This window comes from Varroa destructor, unplaced genomic scaffold (assembly GCF_002443255.2).
Source record: "Varroa destructor unplaced genomic scaffold, Vdes_3.0 BEIS01000005.1, whole genome shotgun sequence".
NCBI classification, from domain to species: domain Eukaryota; kingdom Metazoa; phylum Arthropoda; class Arachnida; order Mesostigmata; family Varroidae; genus Varroa; species Varroa destructor.
The window spans coordinates 16735879-16759634 of record NW_019211458.1 but is presented as its reverse complement, the minus strand read 5'-3'; the positions used below and the strand labels follow the sequence as shown (position 1 = coordinate 16759634).

Here is a 23756-nt window from a genome sequence, read left to right as displayed (position 1 = left end):
CGTGAGACACTATAGGGACCATGGGCTTAACGAGTTCGGCTCAACGTCCTCTCTGTGGCTGTGGTTCTATCTGGCCAAAGGAGCACGTTCACTAAAATGATTAGCATGCGGTGACACGAGAACAACAATGTTAGTCGCGATAAGGGACCTGCAAGACGACACCGGCTTTTGATCGTTGAAAGTACCTCGGTCCGCGAAACCCGCCAACCACCATCAAGTCTATAACTTCAAAGGGACATCGCGAACTCGACGGCATCTGCAGGCTACTACCGTGCTCAATTACTGTAACAGTTTATAATCAAGACTATACGCTGGCGCTATTGTTGAGCCTGGCAATAACAACAACTAGAAGCTGCCAGGTCCAAAAGCTGTCTTCGGCGCAGAGCCGATGGCACCACGAGCCATCCCTACACCATCACCGTGATTCGCGGGCCCAGCAGGACAACAACAGGCAAACAAGCCGGAGTCCGCGCGAGCGGTTTGGCTTGCGCTGCGCTCTGGCTTAGGCTAGCTGAGATTAGCCTATTAGAGCTGCAATAGAGATACCGTCCGGTGGCTAAGAAAGGTGGCCAGTCAGAAGGGTTTTGTGTTAACACGGGTCGGTTACTCACACATAAGAGGTGCGCGACCAGGCCGCCGTTATTGCTCTCGTGTCGTTACCCGATGGAAGTCGTGTCCTAGGTTTTGTTCCAGCGGCGACAGCGGGCCAGCTGGTGGACCCGGTCTCCGCTCGGCTGAGCTGCAAACCGGCATGGCCTGTTCATGAGCTTTGCACTGCGCGAGTATCTATGAACATATTCCGTAGATGCGAGCAATGAGCGGGTGTTTTTTGGCTAGCTGGAACAACAGCTGACCCACAAACCGTGTTGGCCTGGGTAGGTCTTACAGTTGAAAGAGTTCGTGATGGTGAACCATGAAAAAACATTATGAACATACGATGAAAACATAACCTTACTGTGCTCCTCAGTGTATATCTGTGCATAACCGTGTACTCCGGCGTTCATATTAAATATAACCGAAAATTCGGACGAAAACAGAGCTAGAAAATACGAGTAGTCTTTGGTTTAGCTGAACCATTTAGTGTTCTGTGGACGCACTCATTATCAGCTATATGAAGACAACGGTGGTCCGGTGCATAAAGAACTTGCAGGAGTTAAGTCGAGGTAAGAGTTTAGAAGCAGGCATTAAATACCGAATAATGTACGAGCTTCTTGTGTATACAAATGCTGCGGTACTTCTTGGTGCTATAGACTGACAATTACAGACCCTTTTTTTCTGAATGACAAATGTGAGGTCATGTCGACTTATCGGCGCGGTTTCTCACCTAATGCTAATTATGATACCTGTAGAAAATAGATATAAAATTGAAACAAGCAACTTAATTTAAAGAAAGAAAATTAGACATGTATTCGAAATTCGGTATTGTATTTTTATTTATAATACAAGTGGCCGGATTAATGTCCGAAGCTTATATAGCTCAACATGATAGATTAGTATTCAGTTAATTAGACCTTATTTATACGGTTGAATAGGGTCGTGTTGTCCACGTCTGGTGGATTTTGCTCTCCTGCATTGTTTTTAAATATTTTCCAATTGGCCGCTGTTTATCGCGGGTACCTCTGCATTCAGACTTTACTAGACTTTTAAGTAGAACGATTGCATTGAGTCATCTTTGGCGGCAGTGAAGAACAATGATCACTGGTTCTTTCGATAGGTATCTTTTGTTTTCGAATAGATTTACAGAGGCAAAAAACACACGACAATTTCCTGTAGAGAATTGTAAATACTTTGTTAAAGGTATCAGGTTCATTGCATACGTTTGGTTAGAAGTTCCATTATGTCTTTGCAAAGCTAAAGTTACTTTAACTGATTTTGGTTGACACGTTCAAGTTGTCAGACGACAACAGATCGTGTTTATTTCAGTTCTATACAGCCCTGCGGGTGTTGAATGCCCATAGCGTACCGTATTTGTATCTCTTATGTGGAAAATATAAAATGTGAGCCCAATCATATTATTTATAAAGCTGCATATATAAACGAAAGTTAATGATCTGGGTACATGTTATGCAAAAGAAGCGCTCATGGACAGGACGAGTCTGATCAGTAAGCTTAGATCTGCTCAAATTGACCTACATACTGAATTATCAAGAACTACTTACTTCAGCGGAAAACATTTAAGAGATGTACTGATATAGAAAAAGTTGTATCGGTGACAGAGTCAATCCATTTGTAAGCCCCCGCTTTTGCTGGACTCTAGAACTTCGCAGAAACATTTCAGGAGAAACAATGACTCTCGGAAAATGCCTTATTTTACACTATGCTAATAGGATCTCACACATAGTAGTCAGCTGTACAATTCATACAATAGTTTGATAATCGTCGGTTTTGGGCTTTTTTTTTTGGACAGTCAATTGCTCTGTAGATCACCTATGATGATGACGATGATAGTGGCGAGAGGCATCATCCTATTAGTGAAAATGTCATTATTGTTACTCAGTTTTTAATACAACAATCATGTAGTTGTGATATATATTAGGAAACAGCTGCTAAGGACAGAAGTGTTTTTATCGACTACTGCTAAAATGCCACTTTATAGAACTAGTGACAGCTAATTTGGCCATTTTAGAGGAAGCGTTGATCGTATGTGTGCAATTACTGGACGACCCGCGAGAACACCCGACTGAACATAATGTACATACCGGCCAGTTCGGATGCGGCACCAGGACCTCCTGATGATCTTGTAGGGGAGTACGATTTTGAGGCTGACCTAGTTCGCCTGCGATGGGAGAGTCCGCAGGACTATGGCGGGTCGAAGATCAACTCATATCTGGTCGAAAGGTACGTATCTTAACTACTCAAAGTTTAGAAGGCGGACAATCTCAACTAATAAATCGGTACGATAACCTTTGAGTCGATTCGAAATTTACATGAAATTATCATTTACATTGAGTCTCTGTCTGGGTTTACATGATTAACAACGCTACCCACATATGTAGTACTCTTGCGCTCAATGCATTAACAGAAGGAAACTTCCTTTTTACTAGCATCGCAAGTGTGGTATGCATCGATACTTTGCTCAGTGCTTTTTACACAACTAAGAAAGTTTGAGTAGCCGTCTTGAGCGTATAGGCTTATTATATTAAATGCACAATCAGCAAGGACGAAGATTTCCTTCAGGACAAGAGGCACGTACTTTGATTTAGACGGTGGCCCTCGCGTGTAAATCTGTTCCACGTCGATTTTGTCTCCGGCCCATCAGAGTGCATCTACAATGAACGCATATAGAAATTAGACCTGAGCAGGATTTTCTAGCAACATATTTTGTACACTGTGGAAAAGTACAAAATATTACGATACCGACCTACGCAAAATGGCCAACCTCGACGAAGCGACCCTTTGCGTTGTTTTTGTCGTTTAATCTTGACAGTTAAGGACGCTAGCGGCGCTCTAATATGAACACGTGCTTAATCACGCCACTTTATTCTTAAAGCAATAAAAGCGCGACGCGAGGGGAACAAATAATGCGGACTCGAATAGTCCAGAGTGGAGTTTTTCATGTATGAATTGTATGTACCTTTTTGTTCGAGTCGCTGATATACCATAAATTGGATAAACCACGAGACTACGGTACCAACATAGTGATGCTTGTTGCTAATTACTTATTAGTAGAAATCATCATTAGAAAAAATAATCATAAACGTCGAAATCAGCCTTGTGGCTACAAGGCCAAACTTGTTTAGAATCATTAGAATGAAAGATCTTATTTACCGTAATAGTCTAGAGTGCACCTCGTTAAAACAAGGTTTACGAGATACATTTCTTTTTACTATAGTTCGTAAAGCTATGGTATGCAATCACAACCGGACTTTGTTACATGTATTCTAGTAAAGGCTGTAGCTACTATAATATCAGCCTCTCAGAGGTGATGTTCATCCACCTAGGCAAACGATTCTTGGATTCGGCTATAATTCAAACCATTGCTTGTCTTTCAAATCTGAAGCCTTAGGAAAATCGGCCTGAGACCAACGCGCTCAAAAAAGATATTTTAGATTTTAACCCTGAAACGGACCCGTCGAGGGAACCATGTGAATAAGCACTCAACTCTTCAAATGTATTCGTTTTAGACGCTTGAAAGCGACTCCTCGTAAGTGATTCTTAGTTTGCGTGTTCTTGAAGGTCCCACGAGTTCCATCACTAAGTACAGGGTGGAACTCGTGAAATCTTCAAGAACTCCCTTCTCTGTAGGGGCTAGTTGTCCATGTAAATATGCGGGTCGAACTCATGCAAGGATATAAGGGACAAGGCACACATGTGCTATGATCTGGAGCCTGTGGTCTTGTCGAACCCATTACGTTTTTCCGGAAAATGTGAGCGCGATAAAATGGTATCGTCACTAGCCAGACCGGTTTTCAGAGCAATAATAATAGTATAGTTCTCGGAAAAACCAGATCCAGTAGGCTTTACGAAACGAAAGCCACTTTTGTCATCGCATATCCTGTGGATTAGAGGAAACAATCTGGAATTAAATGAGCCTGAAGAAGAGGTTAATAAAAGACGGGACCTGGAGAAGCCTTTTTTAGCTTGTCCTATGAATGATGTATTTATTTAAAATATTAACTTTTCGAATACGTTCAGTGAATCCATTTTGCTGACCATTTTACCACTATTCTTGCTGAACGATAAAGGAGTTCTGCCATTGCTGCTGCAGTTAACGTTATCATTTTATTTTTCCGTTTATGCAGGTGTACTGAGGAGAACGGTGTGTTCCAGGAGGTCGGGTACATCGATCCCGGGCAGCTATCATTTGTTGATGGAGATATTCTTGAAAACAGCGAATACTTCTACAGAGTGCTAGCTCTGAATGACAATGGCATCAGCGAACCATCATCGAAAGTAAAGGTTTTCACTAAATGCCTTATTGGTGAGTGACGTGTGATTGGGAAGTAGGAACCTCATTAACAGATACATTTACTGCGCTTTATGTAGGATATTTATCTAAATTCTTACTATTCATATTTATTCTGAGCTAGTAGCTGTCTTCTATTGACGTATGCTGAAAGCTGCAAAAAAATGTTTGTGGACATTTTTATCTAAAAAAAATTCGTGTGACAAATAGATCTCAATCGCACTCAGAATCGTTGATGACTGGGAATGGCTTTCACCCTAAAGGAGACATTTCAAGTGCGCTCGATTTGGTTGCATCGAATCTAACATGTTCGAAAAATCAGAGACCAAATTCTCCAGTCAATTCAAATTGATTTTAAATTGCACAGACCTGCCAGATCCACCTGAGGGCCCACTTCACATAACCTGCACGACGAGTCGGTCGTGTTCACTTTCGTGGCGTCAGCCGATCTCGGGTCCCGTCGAAGGCTATTCCATATGGAAACGGCGTCAGGATACAGATCAATGGGGTAGAATAATGACCGTCGAAGGAGACATTCAGGAGTGCACCATACAGAACCTGGATAACCACTACAGATACAGTTTCAAGGTACATGAAACGCTTCACTAAAGGAAGCGAACCTACTTATTACATATTTGTGTTAAGGAGCTATGTCACTTAAGTAAAGACAAAATTTTGTCATTGGAGTTTATCGAAAGACAACTGAGGCGGCATTAGTTAGCGCTGCCCACAAGCAAAAAAGTAGAGTCATTTCTTCCGCCGAAACTTCATCAAAACGTTCTCACGAGCTGGCCATAGCTTCGTTTGTCTAAGCAGTTTTACTTAAATAGGTTCACTCGGAAAACCGCGCAGGAAGTTCGCTTGTGGCCCTAAAAACTGCTAGTCTAGTTAACTTAAAAACTGGAACTCGAAAACCGAATGCACCTCGAGGCCCACTTGTTCCTACGGTCACTGGGCCTTCATCGATGTACGTTGAATGGGGACCCTGCGAGAATGATGGAGGAGCTCCACTTCAAGGATACGCCATTTGGATACGGGAAGTCACACGAAGAATATGGATTGAAGTAAGTTTTTCAGAGATTATGACACTTCAGCAAAGCAAAGAAAGGTTTCCTTTATGTATCGAAGACGATTTTAGTTATTGTTTACGAAATATAATGAATATCAAGTAATCGACCGATTAAAATATGGTTAAGATATAATTTTATTTGATCATAGGTTGGCAACGTGGAAGCTGACGTATGCATCTTTACCGCGCGGGACCTTTTAGAAGGCCACGAGTATCTCGTACGGGTTGCAGCAATTAACGAACTTGGTGTTAGCCCCCCACTTCTTCTCGAGTCGCCTATTGCTATCATACGCCCTAAAGGTATTTTAACTAAAGCAATCAAGAAATGTAAAAACTTACCTAACGTGGGAATGGATACGCTAAATTTGATACCTCCAGGAGCGGACGTTGAACATTTAACAACAATCGACAGAGTTGCTATACATATTAAAAGTCATATTGCTGAATAAAATATGCGCGTCAATAACCTTCCCAATTTAATGTGCCCGTTTGTTCAGGAGTGGTCGTTCCACCCAGCGCACCCCGAGGCCCTGTCAATGTCAAGAACATATCTGCGACATCAATGATGGTTTCATGGAAAACGCCTTTAGAAGATGGCGGTGGACCAATTGAGGCGTATATTATTGAACAAAGAGAAATACTCGAGGCGGACGTACGTTCAGCCAAACGTATATAATTATGTATAGCCAAGCCTCTGATTGAAAGGGACCAGAAGTCGCTTCTTTAAGTCCCGCCAACGCCACACAGCTTGTGTAAATAGAGAAAGAAAATTATCTATAATTATTTTATGAATACCTTGGTGCTGACTTGCTAGGTTAACCTTAAACCCTCGGAGGAGTAATTGATGGAAAAAACCTTTGGATTCTCTTCCGTCAATTGCTTTGTTTACAGTTTTTACTTTGTCAACCTTTTTAGGTCGTGAAGAGTCATCATGAGACCGACGGTCCTGAGACGTTTTTGATCGTCAATGGCTTGACGCAGGGCCATTACTATTGTTTCCGTGTGTACGCCGTCAATGAGGCTGGAGTGGGAGAAGCGCTTGTTGGAAAGATACCCACGCGAGCGAAAACTGCTTCCAGTGTGTTGAATGCCGAAACGTTTTCTTAAAGTCTTACATTATAGAACACAAAGCAGCGTACAAACACACAAAAAATAGTATTTTTTTTTCAAATACACCAAAACTCGTACATACATGCCAGTAGACCAACAATAATGGCAGAGCGTCTTGCAGGATCCATTACTGAACTTAAAAGCTTGAACGTTGTTCCGAACTTTGCCTAGAGAAAACTGGAATTGATTTATCTACAATACAAAGCAAAGTCGCAAAGAGCGATCTTTATTGAGCTGAAGGCGTCTGTATATAATAGAGTTGGTTTTATAGATTTAAAGACTTTATTTAGCTTTTGACAGAGCCGCGTCTGAAAGCTGGATCCATTGTAAAAATGGGGATTATATACGCTACTAATTTGCTTGAGGCAAACCTCCCACCTTTTCTCGGTTTTACTATAAATAAAATAAAATGTCTCTGCTTTTTATGCTAGTAATAAAGTCCTGCTGATTCACAAGAATCTTGATATAAGAATTATATGAACAATGGCTGATACGACTTTTCTGCAGCTGATGATGCAGAACTTCTCCTGATAATATATATACCTGAATTACTGAATGACATCGTAGTCATTTGATGTTGACACGGTATATCCATATGTATGTATCACAAGATTAAGGTACGCTGGAACGTATGAGTTCTGCGGATTGGCTACGGCATTATCTGTTCGTATTTTATTTATGGTCATTTTCTTTTATTGTAGTACGCCCGCCCCAACCGGACGCGCCCACTGTCGAAGTTTGCAACTCTAAACCCCGTTCAGTTGTGGTCTCGTGGCCCGCTGTCGAAGTCGAGGTAACCTGCTACTTAGTTGAGCGCTCTCGGCTGGACGAAGAGGACTGGCAACTCGTTAGTCCACCAGCAGACTTTTGCGACACAAAGCTTCTCTGCGACGGCCTCTTCCCGGGCATCGAGTATGTTTTTCGGGTCAGTGCCGAAAACGAACATGGAATAGGAAGGGCTTCACGCATCTCGGAACCGATCGCCGTCACTGGCAAGTGAACGCCGATGATAGTGCACACGACTAGATCCTCACTGACAGCTAATAGTCATGTAGATCTTACCTAGCAAATCGGATATATTAACAAAGGCCTAATTTGAAGATGTCTAATCGCATGTAGAAACATTGTATGTACATGTAGTCGCTTTAAACGGCGACAATTGTATAAGCATTGTGTGAGAGTTCCATATCCTATCAAAATATACACATATACGGTATGGTATTAACTGCGTTATGTCACTCACAAAATGAAATGCAGAATTTGGATTAATGCTAAAAAAAAAATCTTTCTTCGTCTACTAGTTTGTCTAATTCTAGAAACGATAAATTTTTTGGTACTTGGAAAGTTCAGATTCATGTAGCTGGAATGTGTAGGATTGTCTGTAAATCCGAGAGCTAGGCTTTAATACTAACGACTGCAAGACGCCTGGATCTGACCTTTCAATGCTTAGGTATTTTTATTCGAAATATCTGTGAAATTCTAAAATAAACCACACGCGCCGATATCGGAGTCGGAGAGCAGGCTAATACCTTACGTATGAGCATTTGTATTTTAGCGGGCAATATTCGTGAGCCTGGCTTCACAAAGGATCTTCAAGATCTGACCGCCCTTGCGGGAGATCTTATCCAGTTCGATGTTGAATTCTACGGCGAGCCAGGTCCGGAGGTCGTATGGTGCGTAATTATTTGCTTTGCATGATTCTTAGCAAAATGTTAGAAATGCTGATTGTGGTCGTTTCTCGTAACTAATCGTATGATTCATCTGAACTATAGATAAATTTAGAACTTGCCTTTTTTGCGAGTTCATCAGTATCAAATTTACAAGCGGCTAATAATTTTTATTTTTCGAATTAATTATAGATCGCTGTTTTTCTGTGTAATACTTGCGTACGTGTACATGCTCTGTTTTGGTCTATCAAAAGAGCTCATCTCATTAGAATGGGCTCATAACAGTATCGTAAAATACTCTTTGGTATTGACTTTTGAAATATTGTTCCTGAGCCGAGGGCAGATTTATAATTTCAAAAGCATTCAAAAAAAGGTCATGATAAATTGGAACATTCTTACATTATCAAATATATGGAGCGGTCTTAAATGCTTAATATTTAAGAATAGCCTAGTATTTTTTTAGGGCACTTCGCAAACTGAACGATATTACCATCGTGTTTGGGTCAATCCTTAAAGCTTACGCTGTACTCTTCACTAGTCACCTGTATAATCAGTCATTTTTGCCAGATCGAGTACAGCATGACTCCCAATCAACCCAAAGTCGTTTTTGGGAACTTTTTGCAATGGATTTGTTTCTGGGATATCCTGTTAACGAACGATTTCATTCAGCCAACGTAGACATCCGTGAGCTACGGTTTCTTCAATTCCATTAGACTTCCGTACATTAACTAAAATAAGTTCTCTTCCACGACAGAACCGTAGTTGTTGTGAAGGGTACTCGTATTAATTCAGGACTTCCATCTTTCTACTCCGCGTCGATGATATCTTGAGCGTGTTTTTCTGCTCTGACTGATTGACTGCTAACGCAGCGACACCCATTTCTGTCTTCAGAGACGTTTGTCTTATTAGGATAAATATATATGGCTGGATTTCTTCAGAAAAACCTATTTTTCTCCCAAAACTAGATATGATAAATAAAGCATAGAGATGAATCCGCGTCGTCTAGCCGTTCAGTTTTAGTGAATTCTACAACGGTTCACGGTGGACGATTTTAAAACGCTATCCTAGGTTGAAAATAGGTCAAAGCGGGTAAAACGATAGTTGACAGCTCAAGTTATACGACATGTCTTATGATATGACACACAGTGAGTTTGACAGCTTCTCAACAGAGCATATTTAAAGATAGACGGAATCTTAACCAAAACGGGCACGTGATACCGGCATAAACTTATAAAAGAATTTTGCTAACAATTTTGTCCAAAATGTCATACCTTAAGGGAAAACCGATCAATACATTAATCAGAGAGTACAGAACCAAAAATTTAACCACCTGCACCGATTTATTCGTTTTGGTCGATTAAACCCAATGTCGTATACTAAACACACTTTAGCAATAAACGCCCCGCACAGATAGAAATATTGCCACACAAAAACATCAAGTAATAAAATTAAAAACTGCTGTACAAATTTGCTTCGGCTCATATTGCCATTGTTGTTACATTGTCGTATTTAGGACAAGGGACGGAACACTCTTAGAAGCTTCGGGCCGCTTTGAAGTTTTGAGTGTCGAGGGCGCTAGTTCACTAAGGATTAGTCCGGTCATGATGGAAGATGAGGGTGGACTTGCGTGCCAGGCCAGTAACGTCGCCGGAAATGCACACTCTAAGGCCACATTATCGGTACATGGTACGTAAAATAATATTCTTTCGAAACACTTACCATGACTACCTCTCTTACCTATAAGGCCCAATCTTCTGGGCTATAAAATGCCGTTATTTTACCTAAAGATAATTGACTTTTCACAAAAAGTACTGATAAACTGTTTCATTGAGGACTTGAGAGGCATTCGTTGTCTTACGAACACATCGAGCAATAGGCGCCATCCATATATATATATACATATATATATATATATATATATATATATATTGGAAAACGTGGTAAGGGACATTCGATTAGCCATTATGATTCTTAACATACTCATATCGGCATTAAAGAAACCTTTTTTGACATACAGTAAAAATCACCTATTTAGTCTAAGCTGTAAGCATTTGTAACTATGGAATGTCTGTCCTGAAATCGTTTGAATTTCGTAAGAAAACAAAAACATTACCAGCCTTGAACGTTGACAACCTTACCACAAACTATATTGACGTGCTCCGATAGCGTTTCCTGGCATCCTCGATTCTAGACCAGACGTATAACATCCGAAAGCTGGTCGGACCCGCACGTGGCTCGCACACGTTACCTAGCATACAACGTACGGGTCTAGCAGGCATAAGGTCGCTATCACGTGTAGACCGATACCTGATTCATTGGCTCGCGTGACTCGGATCGAAGCCTGAAGAGCGGTGTTTGTCTCGTACTCTCTAATATCCTTGTCGCGTCCGTGTGACAATCAACTGTCCGTCAGCTTTTTCCAGCGAACTATGTCTCTGTAGGGCACGTTTACTAGAACAAACAGATAATCGGTTGTAGTCATTGTAAGTTAATACGCGTTCGAAGCTGAGAAACGCGGGAAATTCTCTGTGGTAGCGCTGATTTGATGTACTTCATTGCTAATTATAGCATATTACAATTGATAAAGTCTACGACGTAAAACGAATCAACGCTATATGCCGGTAATTATTGGATTTTTAGGACGCCCCTTGTTGTCTTTAGCCACTCATTAGTGGCTAGGTAGGATGACAGATTCCAAGTTATGATCTAGACGAAAATTTGCTTTCAAAATCAATTCTGTAATACATTTGATGCAAAATAATTATACTTGCGAAGGTCGTAGTAACTAATGCCACGGATGTGGAGAGAGACGCTGCGAAGTTTCAACCTTTACAAAAATCACCTTGAGCTAAAAACTATACTTAGTTTTATGATCTATGAACTAGATGGATATGCATACGGGTGAGCATGTACCAAACAGAAGATGTACCATGTTCCTAAGTCCAACTGTAGCCTTTTTTCTTAACACTCATATAGTAAATTGACTTTACGTAGATGCAATCCGCTATGCATGAGATAATCTGCTATCTTTCAGGCTGTTTTGCGTCAGTATAAAAGACCACCACCAAATGATTGTATTTTTCTCCATCTGACCGTTGATACCCATTCTGCTAATAACAGCCGACACTCAGCGTGTTATCACTTTGTTGGTAGTCTTGCTAGTCGAAACATATACGCGCGCAACCAGAGTTCGTCGATTCAAAGACCTGACAGACTGCGTAGCGGCTTTCCATAATGCCAGAAGAGCTTTCTCTAGTCGAATAGAAAATTCTCTTAAGCAAACCATAAAGATGTCTCGGTTCATGCCCGTTACGCCTCGCCACGGTCATCTTTCAGTTTCCTTGCCCCGAAACGACGCACCACCTTATCGTATTGACATTATCTTATTCCTTGATCTCGGAATAGCAGACCTCGCTGTCGCGTCTCGATTTTTCAGCCTTTTCTCCCCCCTCTCCCCCTCTCTCTCCTTCTGTCCGTCTAATTGTTCGTTAGACCTCCACGTACACCGAGAGCCTGCCAATCGTAAGTCAGCCCACCTGAGGCGCACTTCAGCCAAACGTAGCTGCCGATTTCGCTTTTGTATTTAACAACTTTACTTCACCCCGCATCGCCACTGACGTCACCCCTTCGCACGAAACTAGGCATAAGTTGCAGTCGTTTAGCTTGCCAATGCTTGGTGAGCTCATAACATGGCCAACTATCTGCCTTTTTCTCTCGCGTGCGCTGTTATGCACACCCTTTCATCGCATGCCGCCGGGTACTCGTCTGTGAGAGCTGCGCCACAGTCACGCTAGTCATTATTCTGATACCGACGCAAAGGCCGAACTCGTCCGCGGTGAAAAATAGACGACAAACCGAACTTCACCAATTACCGTGTCTTATACATCATTCATACTGATGATGATGATATACAGCGTGCAAAAGATATACAGCAGACTGGAAATTATGTGGAACAGGAATCATGGGCAGCAGTGTAATTATTATGAAGCTTGCAGATCGCGCAAGTTCATTTGTTTCTTCATCTTGTTTGGGGCTCTCCAAGGCCCAGTCACTGGTATGACCAGATCGTGTCTGGGTGTTAATAGAGCAAAACTCATATCCGTTTCTTAAAGTTGTTGGCTTAGAGTTATTCGAAGTTTACCAGAAGTTATTTTTTTTGTCGCTTTAATTTTTATTATAGTTATTTAAATTGCATGGCCAACTCAGGTACTGAATTCTTGAAAAAGCTTTTTCTATGAAATCACCCCATTTCATGATCCGATGATCGATGTGTTCATCTATTCACATCAGGCTGTTATATTCACGACAAGCAATGTGGGAGATTTTTGACGACCACTTGCCCTTACAAAGCATTTCCGTTCAGTTCTCTCGCTGTGCTTAATTTTATTTGCCCCCCCACGTAACTCTAAGTTGTCGTAGAAAAGCTCGCGTTGCATTACGGTATAGACTGATCATTAAACCTACCTCTGATCTGTTTGAGTACACAGTTTCGCCATCGCGCAGAAGAAAACGTGCTTTTCTCTGTCGTTGTTGTATGCTGCCGTACGACCCCCGTATATGCTGTGTTTCTTGTTGCTGCTTGTGTTCCCATTGGCTCATATCGTATGTATTCATGTGTGTGTTCTATATATTTGTTACTTGCAGCCCGGCCGGAGATTCTGCCTGTAGCCCGCTACTCGCAGGGCCTTTGCTTCGATGCCGGCGACCCGCTAAGGTGGGTACTGGAGAGGCAGTAAATGCTGTCTGTAACATCACAACCTGTATCACTAAACGCTAAAGTAGCTGCAACTGTTTCGGCCAAAGCACAGAGAGTCGACAAATTTGCTCGAGACCTACTTCTTCCTGCCATGGTTCACGCATACACGGAGACCCACACACAAACACGTTTATACACAACGATGTACACCCATAAACGTCGAACTACAATACTTCATAAGAACGCCGTTAGCCTGTTGTTGGAGTGCACCGAGGCAGCTGAACGTCAGCGATTCAATCGCAGCTACAAAACCAATTCGATGGCAATAACTTAAACATACGAGCGGAAAACTGTGGTGGTCAAGAGTTCTGTGCGTAAATTTTCAGGTTGTTGTAGCCGTCCTGTTGCAGCTGGCTGGCTGGCTGTCTGTCTGTCCGTGCGTGCGTGCGAGGTATTGCAGAATTTCGAACTATCAACGCTATTGATATCGTTTGGTGCCTTTTCCCTGCTCGATCAGATGCGTTGCTTCTGTTAGCATGACTTGTGGCTAGCGGAAGAAGTTCGAACGTTAGATCGAAATAAGCTTAATCGGCGTTTCGCCATTGTAACCAACGTTAAATCTGCTATGTTTTTCGGCAAAATGGTTGTCGTCGGGAGGTCAAAATAATGTGCTGTACTAAGGAAATCCAGAGAACTTAGAAGAGTAGGTGACGGATATATGGCAACAAGACGCGTAAATATCGAGGTGAAAACGTCTTGCGGGTAAAAGATGTATAGCTTTTATTGAAATGGTTTAATGCGAGACGCGTGAGTGCATATGTGAGAGAAAAAATATAATATTAGTCCTCTTTGTGCCAGTATCTGTATTGATGGGTGTACGTTGTGCGACCAGATCAACGGTTCCTTCTTTGATTTTAATAGGATAAACAGGTAATGCTTATTTTGGGTGGAGTACAACTGCAGCATGTAACGTAGAGTTTCGAAATTTGACTTCGTTAAATAAGCTAGAGATAGATGGCTGGAACTTTTCCATTTATTTTGACACAATAAACTTTATCGTTTTAGCTTGTTGAAGCATTCCCATAATCATAGTCTTTTATAACGGTTTACATTCAATAGTATCAAGTTGCCTTACGTGGGTAGTCCGAAGCCAACAGCCATCTGGCTTCACAATGGTGCACCCTTCGACCTCAGCCGTGAGGGAGTGACAGCTTGTTTCGACTGTGGAAACGCGCTGCTGGAAATTGAAGAAGTCGATAGAAACCTCCAGGTAAACATAGACCATACCTCCAGGAAACATAGAATAGCAATGAACTAAATAATGAGTCCTATATAGGGTATATCGTAAGCAATTCGCTGTGAGGAAATTCGAATTCTATATGATATTTGTATGGATCCATTCAACCGAAATCTGACGCGTAACCGTCCAAACTTTAGGGCTATGTGAATTTTCTGAATCTTTGTAAGTTATTTCTATGTTCGTAGCGGATTTTATAGTATATTTATAGTATAATAAAGTAAGTGGAGTTACCCAACATTTCTGGAACACTCGGCAGTTTAGTTCCCTTAAACATCATCATGGCGTTGCCGATCGTCAAAGTTAGCGGTGATCTTATGTATATCAATTACCCCCCTACGACTTATTACGGTTAAATCGGTCGGTTTGTTCAATTCACATCAACGCGTGGTTGATATAGTCTCTTTGTGAATTGTAATTTTCTATCAAAATGCCTTAACGTCTATTTTGTATAGTCGGTGAACAGCACGAATGTATTGTGGGTCAGCTAATACAAAGACCTATTCCGATTTTCAGGGGGTCTATTCGCTCAAGATCGACAACCAGTATGGTTCCGCGCAGGTCGACGTTCTTGTCACAGTGACTGGTGAGTGCAGTAACATCAGTTAGCATGTTTAAAATCATAGTAAGTACTGCAATGTAACGGCGTCTTTCTTATATAGGAAGCCTTGCTGGACATATTATTATTATAATTAGATGTATGCTATTAATATATATTTCCGTATGCGTTTCTATTTTCCATATGCGAAGACTATATTTCTTATAGTAGTCTATAGGACTCCTAGTGGAGTGTGGTTTGCTATCAAGCAACGGCCAATGATTGGTAATACTGAGATACGGACTGGTGCCAATTTTGATCCGCTAAACTTAGGTTGTAGGCTGCCTTTTACCTCTATCTTCACATGAACGCTCTGCGGTTCCGTTCATAAGAATATTCACATACAATACGCGTACGCATTTAGCTATGTGGCTGAACCCGGCAGGCCACTGAAACTATCCCCCATTTGAGAGGGAACTGCGTTGCGGCTGTTTTGCCATCGCACCGTATGGCTTCATGAGAAATAGCTGGTCAAGTTAGTGATGTTCATGAACAGCGCAACAGCCTATAGCATTGGCCTAACCACTTTGGCACCGGTTCTGGTAAACGGTTGAAGAGAGTGCCTTGGACATTTGATATTGCCCTAATGGCAACATTGAGCTTAATTTTGATACGACCTATAATAAAAGTGCAGCCTACTCTGCAGGAAAGATGCTTAAAAGTTTGCTACTTAGCATGCAATTTGGACTTCATTCGAGACCAGAGAAAGCGATGGAGTAGCATCGATCAAGATGCTGGATGCCGCTTTGTCATGGCTAATGCTGGTTTTATGCAATGTTTATCTCAAATAACATATACATACTTTGTTATTTTTGAATCTATGTGTATTTAAATAAATAACCGGCACTCGTATTTTTTTAAGTTTAAATCACATCGTAGTCAAACTTCCCGAAAGGTACCGAGCACTTCTCATTTAATATTGCAAGCTATTTTATTACCTAAATATGGCAAACTAAGTTAGGTTTTTTTCTCCTTGGCAATGCACAACATCCATTCCAGGATTATAAGTGGTCACAAGGAGTGTGTTGTATCACCCCTTCACATGTGGTCTGTGAAATACAGGTTGTGCCTCTGATATTTGTACAGGTATAAACTGATCTTGTTGCTTTGAACCTAAAGGCGATAGGTTCCAGGTTCGCGTCGCCATTTCTATGCCGTTCGACTGGGCAGTTATTTATCGCATCATGCTGTTGACTGGTTTGTAAGCGCGTCAGAAAAGAACGGATTGACCCTCAAAGCCGCTAATTGTGCTGTTCGGTATAACCGCTATATAGAGCTCTGAATTTTTACAGTTATTTTACTTAGGAATGGTACAATTTGACAGATCGGACGAAGCTCTGTTATGGCCCTATTTAGGATACGCTTTCTTGATCATCATAGCACATATGAATACGGACAGCCTCAAATCTAGTTTTAGTATAGTCCTTCACTGGAAATCTGTTATGTGCCTGTTTTTGATCATCTCTATTTCCGGGTCTCTATTAGGTGAACCTGATCCACCAGTGAAGCTTCATCTAAGTGATTTTGACGATGTCAGCTGCGTGATCAGATGGCAAAGCCCAAGTGACGATGGTGGAAGCCCTATTACCAGCTATGTTATCGAACAACTCAGTGTAAGTTGGAAAACTGCCAATTTAAACAGTGACAATAACTGGCAGACGCAAAAATAAGCCGTTTAAATGTCGTGAGAATAGATCACTGTTCTCACTTTTATGCTGAGATCGATAAGTATCTTATGTACTAAGATTCGAGGAAAATCTATAAATAATTTTCTAATATTAGTAAGTGAAGCTTTTATAATTTTGATAAACTACAAATTATAAAACAATATTAAAGGTCAAAATTCTAGAAGGTCTGAAACAATTGTTTTTCTTTTTCGTGTCTAGATGACGTTAGTAAGTATCGACTATTACATAGTCGCTGATAAACTTGACCTATGGGGTGGAAGGCGACATATTGCTAAACTTTAGAAACACTCAAATGTGAGAGGCTGCTTGAAAGCGGGTCATTGAACATTTCGGCTGAAAGGTTTCGGCCAGATGCCGACAGCTTCGCCCAATATAATAATAATAATGAAATCTAGAAAAATTACCAATTATAGTAGCAACATTAATTTGTTTTAGGACGGCGAATCATTGTGGGAGAAGTGCGGTACTACTCAGGCTTTAAGTTACAACGTATGCGGCCTAAAAGAGGGGAGCGTTTATCAATTCCGTGTGAGCTCTGTAAACATTTTTGGCCGAAGCAGGCCAAGTCGGCCAACGGCCCCGATCAGAATGAGCCCTGAGGCAGAGTACGTGGACGATGCCAGCGGAAAAGATGATTCTGTTCCTTCATCGTCTGTATCGGTTCAAGGCGGATATCAAGATTCAATTTTCCAGGTAAAATGCCAGTCAGTCTTCTGTCTACCCGTCGCTCTTCCGTTGCATTAAATATGAAACGAATCAATTAAAGACAGCAATTGAATACATCAGTTACGTTTAATGTATGCTGCAGCCTATAAAACCTGCAGTCTCGTTTCTGTTATTCCTCAACTAGTGATGCCCTTTCGAGATTCCAGATAGACGTCTGGAGTGGTTTACATAAATGTGATTAATTTGTTTGTATTGATATTATATGTATGTTGGATTTTGCTACTTCTAGGATATTTCTGCTAGGCAACAAGAAGGAAGACCGGATATACGGCCTGAATTTTGGGCAGCTCCCGAAGAAACGTCACCGGACAGCTGTGTTCCTGAAACCTTTATAGGAGGAGGCAGTCAACCAGTGAGAGAATGGGATGAAGTGACGTTGAGTTAGTCGCACATATCTCCTTGTATTTAAGTATTTCATATCCCCCAAGCCAATAAATATGCCATGCCAATTGTCTGGAGAAAGTCTATAAAGATGTTTTTTTCAAAAAATAATTTTCAAGCATAAATTTTATTCCCCAGTAAATCACTATAACGAACACTACGGTAAATTTTGTGCTGAAAAATACGCAAAACCTTCTGCAACGACTTGAGTGTAAGCTTAGAAGTAATCGTTCAAGGCTGTGCGGTTGAGCATCAGGCGCAGTAACAATTTGATCTAAAAGTTGACTTACAGAATAGGCACAAAGTCGGCTTTAAAAAGAAAAAGTTATTCTCATCGTCTACCATCGAACCAAATGTGCAAAAAAATAGTCGAAATAATTTATTTATAATATACCCATTTGCGAATTAACTATCGCATGGAGCTTTTAAAATCAAGGCTATTTCCATCCTAAGATAGCGGAATACAACCCCGGTGCTAATAGGTAGGAGTGGCCGGACGCGCCTGGGTAATATTTGCACACAGATAGCATGGCGACAGTTACTCGGGCCCAGTATTACAAGCAGAGATCAAAGATGCCATAAGATAATATATGATATGCTTATAGGCTAGCTAGGTAGAATTTGGGATGGGAATTAACGATTTTGAGCTGTTCGGATTGCTGGAAACTGATCTGGTCCGACTTCTGTTGCTTTTGAAAGAACCGAATGCCGTTTTTCGCCGAAGGTCTTTTTAGCGTACTTAAATCAGAAATGAACCTCCTATGTATTTTATTCTGTATCCTACTTTATAGATGAACATATGCCCCTGCCGAATTTTAACTTGAGTATTGACAAATTAACTCTTCGATACTTTGGAGCTATTTAACATGTCACAAAATTTACGTACCATTAGTTTACAAAAATAGAAACGGAACCAGTAAGTGTTGATTTTCCTCATTAAATGAGATTTTTGCTTCCTCTGAACTGACTATACGCTAGTAGAACTTGACCAGCTAATAGTCGTTATAGTAGAGCCTATACTTCATCGATTAGCAGTGCCTTGGATTGTTAGTACTGTTACATGTCACATAACTTTGGCAAATTTATTGTTTAGATTAATAAAAATCACATTTTTTTTTTCTTTATGCGTAGTTGCCGACGATACGCTGGATTCGGTGTCTGAGTTCTCCACGTATCAAAACACAGGTTATTACTCAGCTTCTCCCGTTGGTACCGCCGCCTCTTCGAACGACACGGCGCTGGATATTGAAATGTCGGAGCTAATGAATCTTGTCACGCACGATTGTTCAGGTACTGCTGCCATTTTAGCATTATACTTAGCCTGCTTAAATCTATATTAAGTACATTTCGTTTACTACAGTTACGTATCTTCATCTCAGGACGAATCCTTTCATCTGGCAATATATCGCAGGTTCTGAACATGATGCTACAGTCGTACAACGGACTCCGGCTTCACACCCGAGTCCGATGTCTCATCAGAGCCTGACGATTCAGGCTAGCTCGTTAGCGGAAGCCGAAGAAATGAATCTCGTGCCTAGGCCATCTGAAGTTCTACCCCAACAAGTTCTGACAGGTCCTGTGGGAATCTCATCTACGTCAGAGAGCCCAGTCATGACAGTCATAGAGGCAAACGGTAAATTTAGATATTTTTGCAATGAGCGAATATATATGAAGTTGTTTGAAAGTGGTTATTTGTTAAAGTAGTTTGATTTCAGTCTGCGTTTTTCTTTTCTTTTTACAGTTTTTCTCCCACCTTCTCGTATAACTGTCTTTGATCTTATACTAGAATTAACACGAGTGACCCCTAACGTTAAAACCACAATCTATAAGCTGGAAAACACAATTGCATTCTACTGAGTGTGCTGAGCATACCATTTTTGTCCACATTTTACAGCTTTTTTTTTGTTTTGCAACACATGTCCTATTCCGAAGGGCAAGGATTCGAGGACGTCGTGGAAGAGATTTGTGAAGATGAAGTAACAGTTATGCCGATCGGTGCTGCTGACGCTGATGCCAACGGAAAAAGGAGGACCTCGTATGCGGACAGTGTTGCCGAAATTACTGATGATGAAGGTTCGTCAAGGCTGAGACGTGTTTTACTAGAACTAAAACTAAGTATTACTTGGAAAATGACCGAACATTTATAATCCTCAATTTTCAATGATTATGACCTACTATTTTTCCTTCAAACATTTGTAGAATGTCTGGAAGACATTAGAGTTCGCGAAGAATTAGCTGAGGTTCTCACCGAACCCAGTCACCTGCACGTTGCTAAAAATGGTAGACAGCCTGAAGTGAAGGACGGAGTCCCTCTCATTGCCTTTGAACGAAGAGCTTCCATACTGGAAAACATCCACGAAATCGATGAGATATCGCTAAAGGATCCTGTTTCTGAAGGTACGATTTCGTCCATATTACTGGTCATGATCTCCTGCCAAAGCATTATAGATGACTTGATTAATTTACATGACTCCAACTCTTTTTCATCAATGAAGCCCATGACTTCTGCCATCATCAATAACCCCTGATGCTCGCTCCCCTTTGTCGTGACCCTTCCACAGAGCCAAATTAAAACAGCAAACTCTAAATGTAATTTTCTTTGTATACAATAGCAAGTGATCGCTTACTAGCATCTCTAAGCAAGGCTGCAAATGCTACTGACAATTGTATTCAACTATTGGAGCGAAGTCCACAGGCTCATGCCGAGTCGAACTGTTCCTCAATTTCGGACATTGCCTCCCTCGAAGACTTCATCGGACGCGAATATGACGACCGGGAGCAACGAATTGAATCGTTAGAATACGGACTTGGAATGGAGATGGCCAGTCTCGAACGGGACCTGAAGTCACTACAGAAAATTTTAGACCACGGCAGTGATGAGGGCGTAGAATATCGTAGCAACGGTATGAAAGAGAGCTCTCAGCAGCTTTCACGCGAAATTGGTCAACAGGCCGAGCTCTACAATAATCCTTATCAAGCGTACTATACTGGAGTTCTCCCAAAGTTTTTCATCGAGTGGAAAGCACCCGAAAAGAAAAATCAAGCCGACAAGCAACATACTGCTGCAGCGAAAAAACGTTTTTACGCTGAGAAGACAGGAAGCATATTTAGTCTGCCCTCACCAAGCAGTTCGGAAAGCGAATTGTCGATAGCGAGGAAAGCAACTGTTACCCACTATGGTACCAAAATGTCTGGAACGACACCAAAGGTCATTAGCCATCTACAGAACCGGCTTATTCAAGTCGGCTGCCGCGTCAAGCTTAGCTGTGCCATCGATGGCGACCCTTGTCCACAAATCAGCTGGTTCCAAAATGGAAACCCTTTAAAGCTGAAAAATCGGCATTTCATTGTGAGCATGGTAAGTTATGAGGAGCAATCAGTAACTGTAACAGAAGCAGTTAAGGTCTACCTAGAGGGTTAAAGTCAATTAAATAGAGTGCGTTAGAATTAGAGGCTTAATTGGGAACCCCGGCTATTTCCCGTACGACATTTCATTGGAGAAATGCATACAGCCATTTTGTAAACCACCCAGTTGGATGAACATTTTGACTTTCTTATACTGGTTAGCAGTACGGTTTGCTTTGAATGTACTAAACTCGGTAGGGGTAAGTTGCCTTAAAGCCCAATCATCGAGGTTTAATAATTACATTTCTATAACTGGCCAGCCAGATCGGCACTTTTCATCTTCATTCATATCAGTCTAATAACTTTAAGCATACTAGGCTCTTGAATTTCGAGCTGCTAGTGAACGAAGTTTTTCTCTCCCGAAGACCGCAGCGTTGGGGGACTTTATAAAAGATTAGTGAAGACATTAGGTGACTAGATATCGGGACCCAAAATATAAGAACGCACTGTCGCAATCGAGGACGCGTTTTGCGAAAGCAGTCGTAAAATATCTAAGGGTCTATCGACCAAAACTGGCAGTTCACATGTAATATGCTAAAAATTGAGTGGATCCTCCTGAATTGACTCCGGATCTTGCATGTGATACCTTTTACATAATTTGCGAAACTTTAATGTATAATAAGCCGCATGGAGCATATAGTCGCTATAAACAAATCATGGTTCTATTTCCGCTGCCAGCGCTGGAGAGAAATCGAGTTTAACGACAGAATCGGACAGGTTCGGATTTAACTATAAATATAGTAATATTTCTAATAGACGAGAAAAAACACCTGTCACTATGCTATGAGATACTCGCCGAACATAGAACTCGCTGACTTCAAAAGATACGTGAAGCGTTTTGGCAACAATCAAAAGCATGCAGTCGTGTTACATGATGCCAATAACAGGCTTCATTGTCATGCCTCAGTTACTTGTTGGGTTGAGCAAAAGCGTTGGTCTTATCCTGTTTACCTTCGCAGTCTATTTCCGTATGACTACGGGGCTGTCTGTGCCCTAAAAAGGGGGATGAGCGAGTGTAGTTCATTATGAATTTGCTTTTAGAAAGCCTAGATGGAAAAATTATATATGGAAACGCGAATGATAGATACATGGCTATACAGAAACCGGTGGGGACAAACGTACAAAAAATAAAATAAAACACTTTTTCTAAGAACATCGTTTCGGTTTCATTAACTTGAAAGTTATAGAATGTGAACGCCCGCCGTGTTCGCCTGTAACAGCTTCATATTTTGACTTAAAGTTTAGTTAAGTAAAGGTAATTTCCAGATGGGCTGATACTAAGAGTTTGAAATCTCGAATTTTATTTGTATAGCTTCAGCACTCTTCCAGAGCTTATTTACTTTGTCGCGTATTATACTAAACAAACAATTTTCTGTTATGTCTTATTCTCTTGGGTATTTTGGCTTGTGGGTGGCTATTTCTGGACGTGCAAAGGACTGGACGTACTCTGCATGTTTTAAGAAATTCAGCGTCCAGCGACGCTACGCTTGAATATGTAGTTGTGATGCGTAACGTATTGCTCAATTAAACAAAGTTAATTGGGGGACTCCATTAGCGTTTCATATTGTTCGCCACTATTCGCTAACACAAAGAGGTTTCTATTAAGAATTAAATTTACTTTTATGTAAAATCACTTGTTCCCAATGTGCTACGCTTGAAATCTTCTTCTAAGCACTATTCACTGATTGATTATGTATCGACCCTAACGGACGCGATACGCGACTGATGACACACATCCCAGAAATGGTCTGTTCGATGGACTCACACGCATGTCGGCTAGCTTTTACTAAATTGGCATAAGCACGATATTTCGATCGATGCGCAACACTCCCGGACTGCGTGTTTAAAGTTTCATTTTTAAAATAAACAGCCGAAGATCACACAAACATGGCTCCAGCATGGCGCAAAACATGACAGCCACCGAACAGCTTCGTACTTCTGTAGTAATGTAGCGACCACTATCGGATTGGGAGTAACTTTGGGAAAATGACGCCAGGAAAAACAGCTTAATGTATTCACATAAATCTTTCGGTATCGCGAACTTTACCGATTTCGCCAGAATAAGGTAAATTTCCTTGGCTTCCTTTATAGTAACTATTCGTTTCACCTATTTTCTGGCCACTTTTCCACGTACGTCTACCTTATCTCTGCTTTGGCGATGCAGGTCTTTTTCTTAAGTTTGTTAGCTTGTCGTAGACTGAGAATTTCCCAGC

The 23756-nt window shown here is 41.2% G+C and overlaps 1 protein-coding gene across 3 annotated transcripts in view; it reads left to right on the top strand.

Moving 5' to 3' along the window:
- The window catches only part of MnM (myomesin and myosin binding protein), a 59033-nt gene that overhangs the window by 12861 nt on the left and 22416 nt on the right, over positions 1–23756 (top strand). For 2 of the 3 annotated variants that reach the window (XM_022807720.2, XM_022807721.2), the window contains exons 1-22: positions 341–1163; positions 2627–2838; positions 4743–4921; positions 5274–5494; positions 5737–5970; positions 6125–6275; positions 6473–6627; positions 6891–7053; positions 7787–8077; positions 8641–8758; positions 10266–10438; positions 13397–13466; positions 14568–14718; positions 15262–15331; positions 16829–16956; positions 17467–17724; positions 17987–18137; positions 19270–19428; positions 19550–19771; positions 20071–20211; positions 20338–20535; positions 20751–21496. In XM_022807720.2, the coding sequence (XP_022663455.1) occupies positions 2690–2838; positions 4743–4921; positions 5274–5494; positions 5737–5970; positions 6125–6275; positions 6473–6627; positions 6891–7053; positions 7787–8077; positions 8641–8758; positions 10266–10438; positions 13397–13466; positions 14568–14718; positions 15262–15331; positions 16829–16956; positions 17467–17724; positions 17987–18137; positions 19270–19428; positions 19550–19771; positions 20071–20211; positions 20338–20535; positions 20751–21496 (4128 nt within the window). In that variant the 5' untranslated portion in view covers positions 341–1163; positions 2627–2689. Of the gene's footprint in view, positions 1–340; positions 1164–2626; positions 2839–4742; positions 4922–5273; positions 5495–5736; positions 5971–6124; positions 6276–6472; positions 6628–6890; positions 7054–7786; positions 8078–8640; positions 8759–10265; positions 10439–13396; positions 13467–14567; positions 14719–15261; positions 15332–16828; positions 16957–17466; positions 17725–17986; positions 18138–19269; positions 19429–19549; positions 19772–20070; positions 20212–20337; positions 20536–20750; positions 21497–23756 lie in introns of those variants that run through there. The other variant, XM_086991029.1, reaches the window with a different exon arrangement.